At 40.6% G+C, this 14,425-nt stretch overlaps 1 protein-coding gene across 1 annotated transcript; it reads left to right on the top strand.

Annotated features, from left to right (window-relative positions):
• Window positions 1–2,845: 2,845 nt before the first annotated feature.
• Window positions 2,846–5,100, top strand: LOC149718578 (kelch-like protein 10). Its single transcript, XM_089860950.1, has 5 exons — window positions 2,846–3,054; window positions 3,117–3,453; window positions 3,530–4,313; window positions 4,369–4,830; window positions 4,891–5,100. Exons 1-5 carry the CDS (start codon window positions 2,846–2,848, stop codon window positions 4,908–4,910), a joined length of 1,812 nt encoding a protein of 603 aa, XP_089717076.1. The 3' UTR covers window positions 4,911–5,100.
• Window positions 5,101–14,425: the final 9,325 nt, after the last annotated feature.

Below are 14,425 nucleotides of genomic sequence, written 5' to 3'. Positions count from 1 at the left end.
TTTCCTTCTTTATTTAGAAAAAGGCCGTTCTTTTAAGGTATAATGTTATGTTATCTTCGCTTTCCCTTTAAAAATACATAATTAAACAATTTAAATAACTACCTCTAACATTTCTCGCTCATTTTTGAAGGGCATGACTTGAGATCCAATAATTGCCGAGCAAGTATCCAATGTAAAGATATTTCTAATGAAAGGACCTCGTTCCCCTTGTCTAGGGACCATATTGGCAATTTGAATTACCGGGTCTTTCTCAGATTCAGAGAAAATGCCTTTACGTTCAGCACATTCAATATCAAAGCTTAAAATGCGTAAGGGGGCAATTCTTGACCATTCCCCTTCAGGAGGGTGAGAAATAAATCGACTCCAAGCAACGTCAACTTCAATTTGACATGGGGATATTGGGGAAAGATCTTTATTATCTTTATCGCGGATTTTGTAAGATCCTGGTGGAAGTTCAACCCAACTACATTGGTATCAACCATAAATCTAAGAGAAAGATTCTATATTCTTTCTTTCTTTCCTTGAAATTTTATTAGTTTAATTTTAATTTACCTAATTTCAAAATCAATATTGATTTCATATGCGGAATAAGGGCATGGATTGATATCAGGAATTTCAATTCCTCTCAGGGTTCATACAACTTTTGAAAAACAAATTTCCCTGAGATTTCCAGGTTTTTCCCCATATACTTCCCTGAGTTTTACAGGTTTTTCCCCTATATGGAGTATCCTATGGACCAAATGTTAACGAAGGAGGGGAGGGTGGATAAATAGGACTATTACATAATCAAAGGACATCCCCGTATCTCTAGTAGAAACAGAGTTACGAGCCTCCAAAGTTTAGTGCCATGTTAATTCTGTATGTTTATGAACATTTTGTTTAATTACTCGGCCCCCTGCTTGACCCAAATTTCCCTGATTTCCCTGAATTTTACTAAAAATTGGAAATTTCCCTGAGGTTTTGGTCAACTATTTATTTCCCTGATTTTTCCAGGTTATCCCGGTTTTCCAGGTTTGTATGAACCCTGTCCTCTATCAAGGAGATGTTTAGCAGCTGAAATCACGGATGTGTATTGTAGAAGGAGTAGAGACTAGGCTTCTGGGGCCTAGACATAAGCGTACTAGTGCTCCGCGCACAATTTTCGCGCATACCGAGCCAATGTAAACAATCTCTGACGTCACGTGTTTTAAAGAAGGCGTCGTTTTCTTCTTTCCCGGCTTAATTCTTTGAATATTTTCCATATTATAGTTAATATAAATAGAAATAATAGTAAAAATAAAAATTTAAATAAGATTTGCAAACGCTTGAGAAACTCCCGTCACTCGGACTCGATACATAAAAGACCGAGGCTTAACCCTCCTGAACGTTCGTAGCTCGCGGCCATCTTTATTGTTTACGTTGGCTCGCCTAGGTTTGGAGGGAGGGTCAAAATTCATACCCCCTTTTTATGGACAAATTTGTCTAGCTTTTTTTAGTAGAGGGGAAGCTACGAGTCTCTACTCCTTCTACAATATAGCTCCGTGCTGCAATCATTCTTGGAAGCAGCGTTGTAATTTTTAAAAATGGGGTTTTAACACTCTCATGATAACCATAAATGCTTTCCTTATTTACAATTTCAACTGCTAGAATAGCATTTACAATATTGTACTTTGATGATCTCATATCAGCAATAATGGCTGCGTTTAATTTTTCCCGATTAATGTATTTAAGTCAATTATAAAGTTACTCCTATATTTTTAGGCCTAATATTGATTATAATACAATACACCCTGAATACCCTGCATTGGTCAGGTTTGAAATTTGGAGGAGCAGGTACGTAGAACTATAAGGTGAGAGCCCATGAACATGACAGCAAACACTATTCCCCTCATCAGTGATGCCAAACATCCTCATTATTGGCGCTGATCCTTTCTGAGCGTTAGTTAGTTCCATGAGTTACCATTAGATTTCTCATAGGTTTTACATTTAGGAGACATTTCTTTGATTAGGCCTAAATCCGCTTACTTAAACAAGTCGAAATTATAGCTATCGATTTAATATTTATAAAAAAAAACTAATTTCATTCAATAATTTTAGAAGTAATTAATAATTGCCCAAGAGCAAAGACAGAATACGTGGTTTCTCGACTTTCAGAAAAATCAGAACTCTCCCGCGTCCCGCCAAAAATTATAATAGTCTGCTGTCTGCTCTCTCATGCCGTTTTCCATTGGCTGCTTGCTAGGCACTAGCAGTCTGGGAAATAAGGATATTTTTAAAACTAGTCCTTGGGACCAGTGACCCCCCCTAGTCCCCGAAATAATTAACTGGTCTCCGGACTGGCCCCAGCCTTTGTTCTCCTATAGATTTACAATTAATAAACTGGTCCTGAGGACCAGTAACCCCCACTTCTTGAATTGAAAAACTAGTCCAAGCAATTAATAAACTGGTTTTGGACCAGAGGAAGTGTGCTATTTCCCAGACTGGGCACTAGGCTTGGCTAGCAGTAACCATAGAGCAATATTATAGGAGACATAAACAGATTTAGTGAAATTTCAAAGTAATTTCCATTTTTACCCCAGTAAGATTATAACTAAATGGAAAATGCCAATGGAAAACGGCATAATACCTTTTTGGACAATAATTTAGAGGATATACAAATATTGTGCTGGAGTATAAATAATGTAGGCGATTTAGTTTGGATATGTTCAGCTCATTTTATTATGAGAGAAATTCACGCGCATTTTTTAAAGTTGTATTGTGCGCGTGAATTTCTTCGCGTGAGTTTTAAACTTTTAAAACTATCTCAATTTAAGGCTTAGCATCGTTTAGTATTAAAAGCGTTAGCCTTGAAAATAAAGTTTAAACCATGAATTCTTGCGGAGCATCGTCGTCTCTTTTAAGAAGCGCCAAGAAAATGAAAAGCTTCGACGATATCCCTCCGCATGATGGACAAGAATCCCCATCACCTTTAATGTCCTTACCCATTAGTCTACGTGAAGCTGTAGTTATGACAGGCGATCATTTATGTGACGCTAAGCTTGCGAGTATCGATGGTCAACTATATAACATACACAGGTAGACTAACCGATCTTTACAGAAGTTGAATATCTGAAATTCATGGTTGAAAACGTTTCCAGATTAATTTTGGCCGGGTTTAGTCCATTCTTAAGACGCTTGTTCAACAAGAACCTCGGCGCCGAGATCCATCAAGTCGATGTGTCATCGCAAACGTTACGAAACATCCTAGAATTCGTTTACCACGACTGCCTGAATGTTAGCGGAACTAACTTAGAAGATCTACTTAGGGCCTCCGTCAATTTAGAGTTTCCGGCGATCGTAGAGAAATGTTTTCAATTCATGCTAAGAGATTTGACTGCCGAAACGGCCATTAACTATAGGGCCTTAGCCGGAAGGTACAACTGCGATTGGTTACGAGAGAAGGCTACAGATTTCATACTGGATAAATTTTTCGTGGTACGCCCAAAGATAATAAGTCCATACGAGTATGTTTATTATGTTACTTATGGTATGGGTACTTACTGTTTTGTAGATTGTAAGTCAGAGTCCATCATTTCTCAACCTTTCTCGCGATGACATGTTGGATTTCTTGAAATCGGACGCCTTGAACGCCAAACAAGAACAAGAAGTTTTCGAGGCGATAGTGAAATGGGTCAATCATGACCTTAAAACTAGACGTAGAAGTCTTCCACTCTTATTGGACGAAGTTAGATTCTGTCTGTGTCCTCCGGAGTATTTGCAAAATGTCGTCCTCCGAAATCCTTTGGTCGTGAAGAGGTCAGATATCAGAAGAATGGTCATGCAGGCCAAGAAGTACGTGTCCCGAAAACGCGACCTGGACGAGATATTAGACGCCACCATCTACCACGCTCGTCCTAGAATCCCTCGCGAGATAATCTTCGTTATCGGAGGATGGATTTCAGGCAACGCGTCATCAGTCATAGAGACCTACGACTCACGATCAAACCGATGGCTATGGGTCCCTTGCTCCGACAGTATGCCTAGAGCGAGCCATGGAGCTGTCGAACTGAATGGTTTGATATACTGTGTCGGTGGTCATGATTGTACTATTTACTACAATTCCTTGAGAGTATTTGACCCTGTGACGCGTATTTGGACTGAGAAAGGGTGCATGTCTATACCGAGATGTTTCGTGAGCGTTGTCAAATTGAACGGTTACATCTACGTCATGGGTGGCTTTGACGGGCGAGTTAGAACAAATACCTGCGAAAGATACGATCCCAAAGACAATCAATGGTCCCTGATTGCCGAAATGAATTCCCCTCGGAGTGAAGCTAATGCCACGGTTCACGAAAGTAAGTTGTACAAAATCCGAAAATTTACAGCTGTTTTTGAAACAAACGTAAACAGATAAGATTTACATCGTCGGGGGTTTAAATGCGGGGGCCCATGCCCTCCGATCGGGCGAAGTTTACGACCCCGAGACCAATGAATGGAGTCCAATGCCCCGAATGGGTGAAGCTCGAAGTGGTTTAGGTGTCATCGCCTACAGAAACAAGATCTACGTATTCGGGGGCTTAGGTGCCCATCACAGACTCAGAAGTTGTATCCGTTACGATCCAAGCACCAAAATATGGTCCCCAATAGAGTCCATGAATCATTCTAGAAGCAATTTCGCCACTGTTGTCCTTGAGGATCGAATCTACGTCATCGGTGGAATTAAATCCTACAATATTATCGCGCCTGTGGAACGCTACGATGAAGACAAGAACCAATGGGAAAATGTTGGATCTATGACGTATAATAGAGGCGCTCCCAGCGCATGCGTCGTGTCGGGACTCGGAGTTAAGGCCAAAGACTACTCTTTTTTGGGTAAGTACTTAAGTACTTTCCGTTATAAGGTTTTAACTGAGTGACTTTACGTTTACCAAGGTTTCGCCCAGGCTAACTAAATTTATTGGGAAATTTTGAAACACTCGAATTTTTAAATTTAGCGCTAAAACATTTTGGGGCAATTTTGGTCGTGCCATGGCGCCATATTTTTAGGATCTAGATTTGGAGGCAAAATCGACCGCTAAATTTAACCATTAAACATCAATGAAAATTTTCTAGTAAAGGTTTTCGGGTTTAAACAGAAATTAAAGAAAATAAATAATGTTGCTTATAAAAACTAATTATTTTAATTTCGTCTGTTTTGATTTTTTTAACTAGTGTTGTTGTCAAATGTTAATTTATGAAGAAACCTTAACAGAAGAATATAATTGTTTAAGACTGAAGTAAGGTGTCACTATGATAACTACTTAATACAAATGGATTTTCAAGGGGGCGTAAGAATTATCGGTTACTTTTGAACGGGGCTGCAATGAAGTGGGGTTAGGGGTTTTGAAGTGAGTCAAGGGGATTAACCCCTTTGAATGATTGGCATCATTTTTCCACCCTTTTGCTTCCTAAAGACGGTAGGTAGTTCGGATCGAGTCACTGGTAAGCATTACGTAAACAATAGGGGCGTTAGGAACCCCCACTCTTTGCTTGGCCGCTATTTCTTCTTCTCCCCCTTGGCCCCCAACCACGTTGGAGGGGGGAGGAGGGTGTATACACCCAATTGAAATTTGTTCCGTCTGGCACGTACAATTAACTCCCAAAGATTGGGCACGGGGCTCCCAAAAAGTCGATAGAAAAATCGACTCCGAATAGCAGAAATCCCCTCTTCTCCATCGTAATCATTTTCCAAGCTACGAAGCGAGGAAATAGGCCAACATTGTCTCTCCCCCGACCCCATTTTGACGTCACGCGCAAACTCCTCTTAAGAAAATGGGTGTGGCTTGTCGGAGGAAAAAGGAGGAGTTTGGGGCGCCATTGGTCGCGGATAGTAATCGGATTAGTGGATTCGCCTGAACGGCTGATTTCCTTCTTGACGCCTGACGTCACAAAAGCGGTTGGGAGCGCTTCATTGGTTCCGGGATAGATGGCGTTTTTCGAGGGGTGTGAACCGTTCGGGGGAGGGGTCTGGTGACGCGCCTGGGCGCGAGAATAAGGCGAAAGGCACCCGATTATCCCAGCCGACAACCCGAAACTTCTCGTGGAGAGTGAAGCGAAAAAGCCACGAGACCTTTTCCTTGTACGAGCGCGCCAAAATCATCCCAAGTAGGCCTAAAAAGGCTTTCCCGCCATCTCCGGACCATAAGCGCCAGAGAAGACCAAAAACAAGCCTCTAGCGTGCGGATAAAAGCGCGCGCACCCCCTCGTTTTCCGAATGAGAAAATTTTGAGCTCATTATTATTTGTTGTTATACGACACCCGCTTCTCCCCTGCACTAACTAAGCGCGCTTGTCCACTTCCAAGCACCGAAAAAAGATAAAAACTTTTGATCCATCCACGGACACTTACGGATATTAATGTATAGCCGAACATTAACCCCAGAACTCGCGTAACCCAGTTGTTATTGTAATGGCCCGTTCGGGGGTGACACTCCGAGTTCGGGTCATTAGAGAAAAGTCAGTCAACATTTCTTATTTTAAAACACTTTAATAAATTCAAAATAATATTTACGAAAAACAAGAAACAAAAAGGCGAGCACGACCTCTTGGATAGGCATCCAAATTCGAACTCCCGAGCTAACAGCTAACAATCGAGGCAATTACCCGGGCATTAGGGTAATAAAAGTTTAACTAGGGCTAACAGTACAAAGTTTCAAGAACGCTCTTTTAGCATGGGAACGCTATTTATTGAAAAACTACACGAAAGTAAAACTAACATATAAACGAGAAAAAGGGAGAGCAAAGGACAAGTCTAACTGTAACAATAAAGAAAGGAAAAGTCTATATATTACATTATTTACGCCTGACCAAGAAGGAATTTACTATAGTAAATAAATTCTTGGCCTGACGTCAAGTCTATTTCCGCAATTATTTAGAGAATAATTAGGATTAATCAAGAAGGAAAATACTGCCGCTGTGTTTGTGATGAAAATGATTTAACACAGATGAACTTCGCCTAACAACATTGGACGCATTCAGGTGGGTAACCTCTATACTTACTACTCAGTTTTGAATCAACTGTTAAAATTATTGTCGCTTTCGAAAACTAAATAGTGTTTCAGAACATACAGATTAGAGAGTTTAAGCATAGAGACTATAAACCCCAAGGAGTGGCAGGTCCCCCGCTCTACAAGCGCAAATAATGATGTTGCTCCTAAATTGGTACATGAGAGCTTCCGGCCCGTTTAATTTTGCTTAGCGGAAGTCGCCCTGTACAGAAAAAAGAGCAACAAGTTTTGGCATTCCTGCCACTCCTTGGGGTTTTAGTCTCTATGGTTTAAGAAACAAATCGTTTACGTTAACGTGTAGCAGCACCCTGCGCGCTTTAATTTCGTTAAATTAAAATTAATTAATTTGAAATTGATAAGCGCGCGCAGTCATTTGAAATCTTAAATTCCCTAATTTCAAGTGATACAATATTACCTGAACGTACGACCCCCAAAATTCAGCTTAACGATATAATACTCTACAATACCATTAAACGGAGAAAGGCGATCTTTATAATCGGTCCCTGTCTTTTCCCCGATGCCGGTCTGATATCAAAGAATCGTATATCCAAACAAGTTGGGAAACCAAAATATACTTCTCCGAGCCGAGACGAAATTACTTTCTAAACACAGGTCCATCAGCCAATGAGAAAAACCGGAAATGCATAGTTCAAATTGGCGCGATATTGCCAAGGTCATTTGTAAAGGTTAAAGCGTTTAATAATTTCCTGTGCATTCTCAATAATTCTAATGAGGATCTAATATTTATCACCAGGGATAGATTTATTTTTTTTTAAGACGGAATGCACAACGTTTGGCCTTTACTGCAGTCCGACCATAAGCATATCAAACCACCCGTAAGCTTGAATTCATAATAAGACCACGGGTAATCACCATTGTACAAGGGCGCCAGAGAGAAATTTGAGGTTCTACGCCACCTAGAGGGAAAACGAAGCAATTCTCTCCTTCCCGATTCCCCCTACCACCTTATAACCCGGAAATCTAAGCAGTCTGCAATGAATGGCAGCGGTAATCTGTTTAGTACGGGCTTTTAAGACTTAAGTTGTTTGTTTAATATTAGGAACAGCAAATTATCTCGAATTTTTAAAGAAAATGGGAAAAACTCTTAGTGATAAGTGTACACAGTACAACTGGTTTCTTACGAATAGGATAAGTACAAAAGATAAAAGTGTAGGCTACGGCGTGCCTTTATTACGCGAACTACAAAATCCACGTTTTAGCCTCACTAGCAGACGACAATGTTTGTTATGATTACAAGTATTAATAGAGGTAGAGCTTATAATTGGTAAGTTTAAGATATATATTAATCCTTGTATTTATTCCCAAGCTTCCGGTAGCATCCCTTGCGTGATTTGAATAAAGCTTCCCTTTTGTGCCACCAGGAAGACTTGTCTCCCGAGTTTTACCTAGACAATGCCTGTGGCTAATTTCCCGCCGATTCACGCTTACGGGTGGTTTGATATGCTTATGGTCCGACTCATAGCCGAGTATATAGCCCCTTCCTTCAACACGTAACCAAACAAGATATGCCCCAAGGCATATTAACGCTTTTTGCAGTGTGATATTGTCTTTAACAAAACCCGAATAGGGATATTCACACCGGCAACGTCAGTTCCATTCACGATACCAATAAGGAAAGGCGTGGAAAAGTATAGACAATTAAACAACAATCGTAGTGGCGCAAACGTCAGGGTTGGCAAAAATCCGGATTTTTCTTGAAAAAGCCACTGGTATGGTTTTTTGCTGGTTTAAACCGGATTTTATTGGATTTATCCGGCTTTTTTAAACTACTCTGTAGTGCTTAATTTTAGCACTTCTTTTTACATTTTGTGCTGCTGGGCCGTCTGATTGAGAATCATTTCCCTTAGAGATGAGTAGGGCCCCTAATTTAATCGGGATTTTTCAATGCTACCCGACCCATATCCTAGGTCGGGTTGGGTTAGAAAATTACTTAAAACGTTTTGCTGGTCGGGTCGGATAGGGTTATCATACCATCAACCCGGGTAGACATTTTTATATCTTCAATAGGGCAGGGTCGGGCCCGGGTAGACATTTTTATTATCTTCAATAGGGCAGAAACGGGCCCGGGTAGACATTTTTATTATCTTCAATAGGGCAGAGTCGGGCCCGGGTAGACATTTTTATTATCTTCAATAGGGCAGGGTCGGGCCCTGGTATGCTTTTTTGTGATCTTCAATAGGGCAGGGTCTGATAAAGATTTTTCTAAATGCGCGGTCCGACCCAACAATTTAGCGTTGCGAAAAGTTCAACTCAGTCTCATGATTTTTGGGTGGGGCAGTGGGAGGAGGGCGCGTCAAACTAACCCACAATATATGGGAATCGACCATTTCGATGAAGTAAAGAGGTAAAGACATGTGTGTCAAACTTTTCCTTCCATCTCACTTTATGGTGCCTGCACTGTACTCTATTATCATATTTTTTGAAAAATCCACTGGATTTTTCAACGTGGTTTAAACCGGTTTAATCCAGGTGGATAAAACCGGACTGGTTACCAGCGTGCCAACCCTGGCAAACGTAGAGTACCCGCATCCCACACCGGCGTCGTCAGTCACTAGTAAGTTCGAGCTTGGATGAGACTGTAATGGATTGGAAAAGTTCGGTACCTAAGCTCGGGACACGTGATTGCCCAATATCGTTTTTATTTCGGTCGTCGTTTAGTGCTGCCATCATGGAGAAGAATTTTAAATTTGAGAAATTATTTCACCTTGTAAATGACGTAGGTTCGGCTAGTTTGAGCAGACTGCGTTCTTATCCCTCCGTAAATGGGATATTTCGTGAATGAAACTGTATAGTTTAATTTTGAAATGGATGAGGAAGCTTATTCACAAATTTATGAAGAACATAGTTACAGTTGTGTTTCGAACAAAAGCTGCCCAGGTAAATAGTTATTTCTTTTGCACATAATTTGGTCAAGATCAAATTTGTCTCTAAGCCTTGAACTAAAAATCCTAACTCAGACTTAAATGTTCATCTACATCAAATTCAATAATTTCTTAGTACATACTGAAATGAATTAATATTTTATACCGTTATTAAGTTAATATCTCTTCAAACCTGAGACTGAGATAGTCTCATCCAAGTTAAAACCGTTAACACTTCACTTTTAAAAAAGATATTGTGAAAAAAGCAGACGAGTTTTGAAAAAATTCTACAGTAGGTGTCTCTCAAGTCGTACGACCGAACTAAAAACCCCCAAACAGCCCCCCTTCTGTCCCGAGGTGAGGTACCCGCCGCCCGTGTTAGATGTATGCTATATTCCAATCCATTACAGTCTCATCCAAGGTTCGAGCCCCGCTAGCTCCGAAAGACCGCATTTTCTCGTCGAAAATATGATCGAATTTAGTATAGATGTCGCTAGTGCGGTGCAGAATCAAATTCCGGCGAACTCTGCCGCGTAATTTAAATTTACGAAAATGTACGCGAACGCGAAACAGCCAGCCTGCCTGCCTGCCTGCCTGCCTGCCTGCCTACCTGCCTGCCTGCAAGCCTGCCTGCAAGCCTGCCAGCAAGCCTGCTTCCAGGGGTCACCGTATAAAGCTTATTGCTATAGGCAAAAAGCTTAAAAATTAAATTATTATTTAATAATAGCGCGGATCGAGTGGGCTATGGTTGTACAGATAAGCGTCTTCACAGGGGTTCAAAATGGAGCCGTCTAAATGCGAGGGTCCGGTAATTATTCGGGAATTGTTTTTAATAGCAATTAAGAAGGTAGTTAGTGAATTTGGTGCCGGTGTTTTTGATTTGGAGTACATCTGTAAGGGTGAAAAGTGTTCGCTAATTCTTTCTTAAGCCAATCATGTCTACTATCCTCATGATTTGATGAAGTTAACCAAGGCTTAGTGAATGGTCAGCCGTCGTATTCTGCAGGCTTAGCCTTCCGCGCCCACTTGGATTCTCGTCGCTCATTGGTCCATAGAGAACTGGATTCTGGTCTTTGATTGGTGGCTTAGGTTTCGAGGCGAAATTGGATTCTGGGTTGAGATTGGATGTTCATGCCATGGTTCATGCAAGCAAGGAAAGATAGTGGTTCAGTTCAGTTAGCTTTTCAATTGACACTGCATATCCCGGTACATTGATAACCCGCTTCTTATTGGAGGCAAGAAGTTCGACATGAGAATCTATGTTCTCGTGACGTCTTTTAGACCACTTAAAGCTTACCTGTAAGTATTGTTTAAGGCGGCGGAACACATTTAGTATTTGTCGAGTATTTACAAACCCATATTCGGTCAAATTCATATTCGTCTTAAGACGAGCGCTCATGTTCGGTACTTGCCTTCTCCATCCTAGTGTCGGTCGATGCTGATTAGGCCTACCAATGCGAACAATTTCATGGAAAAAGGGGCAAGATCGTTACTCAGAAAATGTGTGACGCTGCCTAAACCCAAGCGTCATATACTTACCTATAGTTTATAAATTTGTGACACTGTTACAGACACAAACTGGGATTCTGCCGATTTTGTCAAGAGAAATGCAATAGCAGTACGACAGAACTTGACAACCTATTCATTCATTTAACAAATGTTGCCATACAAAAGCAAGGGGTATTAGGCTCTATTAAAACAACCATAGTCCTATAATACTCTTCGCAAGTATGGGTCTATAGTAGGCGCGCTCATTAAACCGGAACAGAATAGAGGCATGTCCGACTTCAATTCCACTTCCTTGTATGACTAGGAAGAGAGATGCATGGAGATCACGGTTTATGTTCCGGGAAAATCCTCCACCAGGAAACGCCTTTCTATAAGAAAACTATACCAGAAAACGCTTTTATAAAAGAATCAGGCTCATACTTATGGAGAGTATTATAGGGTTACGAAACAAGACTAAGAAGTCTTTACAAATCCAGGAAGAATACAATAATATTCATGGTGGAAAATGGCCGATTCATATTCTCCGATTATTTCTCGAAGGGACTCGAGGAAAGGAAGTTACCTTTCGACAACTTTAAATCTTTGATTTTACTTTCGCTTAAGGCCGTGGCTGTTAGACAGTATATACATTCGTTCCTTTACAATTCGCGGGGCTCGTCACTCTGGAAACAATGCCTCCTTTATATATCAAGGCCCGTGCATGGTGATACTTTTCCATTCTTAAAAATTACATTTTAGTAAAGGAAACGCGATAGAACTTGGTCGAGAAGAGTTTTATTGTTGTTTTCGGAGTGGCCTACCCTCGAGCCTATTTGAAAACTATGAATAGTAATTGTTTGTTACAATTTCTTTCAGGGTGTTATGGTTAGTGATCGGCATTATTTGGCTACGAAATATATTGGCTACGAAAGCTGAAACAGATTGTATTAGAAGTATGAAATACTTCTCTTCGATAGAGAGTCATGCTTTCGTAAGGCCTAGGAGCATAGAGGTGCAAGGAGAGCGAGTGGGAAAATTCTATTTTCTCTCTTTGCTTGGCACAACAAAGAGTGACGTCACTTTCGGATGCTGTGTCTAGCAAAGAATTTTTGTTTCAACTTTTTTCTCGCTTTCCCGAGATCAATATCAACAATGAGATAATTTTGGCAGTGTGAACAGTGCATTTTCTAGACTGGGGAAGGCAGAAAATCTCAACATAAAGAGCATAGCGAGAAAATAAGTGTCGTCTGAAGGGGCCTTAAATCAAAATCAGAGTCCGATTACTACATAGTTCTATATTTTTTATCGAGACACGGCAATTTATATGCAAGGGCAAGTTAAAACAAGTTGGAAACCAAAATATTACCTCTCCGAGGGGAGAGGAGGACGATCTCTCCACTTTTTTACCTGAATATGCAACTATAGTATTTATGGATAAGGCCCTGCAGGCATTAAAACTAAAACAAGTCACAGACACATAGCTCTTCACGACATACGTCACTCGGAGAGATGAAAGCAAACGTTAAAACCACTATACGTTAATGAGGATTATTTTTCTTAAAGAACGAACTGCGAACTATCTTAAGGTTTTTTGGCGTATTTGATGACGAAATAAAGAAAATCGTGAGCTATCTCACAGCAGTCAAATTTCTGTGATTGATCGAGGAATTTTACTATGCATGGGACACTTAAACATAGTTCAAGTTCAACCGGTTAATCAAACAGCGAAAGAGTTAATGCTTCATTTGAAATCCACTTTTTTTTTTTTTTTTTTTTTTTTTCCACCTACGAGCACTAGTGCTTAGCCGTTAGGCCTTGAGCACCAGGAAGAATGGAGCGGGAGACCCTACGCGGCCCAGCACAGACGGGGGCCGCTAGGTCGTGTGTGGATAAGCAGGGAAGGAAATGAGGTTTACTTGGGAGGTGACGGAAGGTGGAATTGGGGTAAGTCACCTCCGGCGGACACGGGACAGTCGGCACCTATAGGGTAGGATCGCCGACATGTGTCGTATTCCCTCAAACTTTGCCGCCCAGAAGCTGGGCTTACAGGAGCGCGCCACACTCCCGGCTATTGAAATCCACTTTTTATGAAAGGCTAAAACGTTTCCCTATAGGTTGACGTCACAGATATATTTTTCACGTGAGATGGTGCCACTCTCTCCGCTATCAGACCCAGAGTTTAGACTGGCGAGAAGCTAGAGACGCGTATATGATTCCCGCGCTTTTTTCCTCACGCCATAGTGATGTCATCAAACGGGCGAACAAGCTCAACAAGACTAAGTTATTGATATATCGAAACTGAGTTTTCGTGATTTTTCAATGGATTTTAAAAATAGAAACCTTGGTTCAGTTATATTAAAAACTTGATATTTTGAATCTAGAGACTCGAAAGTGTAACATAATACCACTTTCGTGGTAAAATATGATATGAAATTGTAAATTCGCTTTCCCTTTAAAAGGTACATGCAGCTGCATTTAAATCATTTTTTATCGTTTAATTCCACAGAGTGTTGAAAAATACGTTAGATCTAGTCAAGCTTAATCCATGCTGTAATTAACGTTTCAAAAAGTATCTTACTAAATTTAACACATCACCCTTGATTACTTTCGTTAAGTCTAAGTAGTCTATCGATGTAAGACGAGGGCTAAAAATATTTTCAAACTTTAACATTTGACTACCCTAAATCATCAGCAACCAAAATGTACGTTATATTATGAATTCTTTGGGCATACTCTATACCATGAGTGAATCATATACTAGCTCCCTATAAGTTACTCAGTCACACTGGCCTAATGTATCCAGCATTTTCTTCCGAATAGTCGAGAGGAGGGGAGGCGGGTGAAAGTGATAGTAGACGGCGCCCTCTCTTAGGGCTTTGAAATTAATATATCGAGAACTTGAAAGTGAAATAGTTCCAAATGGTATTTACGGTTTTGGAGGTTTTGGTTTCTTTGCGTCACATTCATTCTTTTGCTTATTTAAAAATAATTTGGGTTTCACAACAGGCTTCCCTAAAAATGGGTTGGGCCTTTCTTTAAGTTTTTCTATTAG

This window comes from Phalangium opilio, unplaced genomic scaffold (genome assembly GCF_054372755.1).
Source record: "Phalangium opilio isolate 3A_F unplaced genomic scaffold, DU_Popi_V2 ptg000002l_1, whole genome shotgun sequence".
In the NCBI taxonomy this organism is placed as follows: Eukaryota; Metazoa; Arthropoda; class Arachnida; order Opiliones; family Phalangiidae; genus Phalangium; species Phalangium opilio.
The sequence above is the reverse complement of the archived record's forward strand: the minus strand, read 5'-3'. Positions and strand labels throughout refer to the sequence as shown.

What these genes read in the sequence shown, in the direction of transcription:
- LOC149718578 (XM_089860950.1), top strand. Translation starts at nt 2,846, where the DNA reads ATGAATTCTTGCGGAGCATCGTCGTCTCTTTTAAGAAGCGCCAAGAAA. An exon ending in TAATGCCACGGTTCACGAAA is followed by an intron (nt 4,314 to 4,368) that starts GTAAGTTGTACA and finishes AAACGTAAACAG; the next exon opens with ATAAGATTTACATCGTCGGG. An exon ending in CAAAGACTACTCTTTTTTGG is followed by an intron (nt 4,831 to 4,890) that starts GTAAGTACTTAA and finishes ACGTTTACCAAG; the next exon opens with GTTTCGCCCAGGCTAACTAA.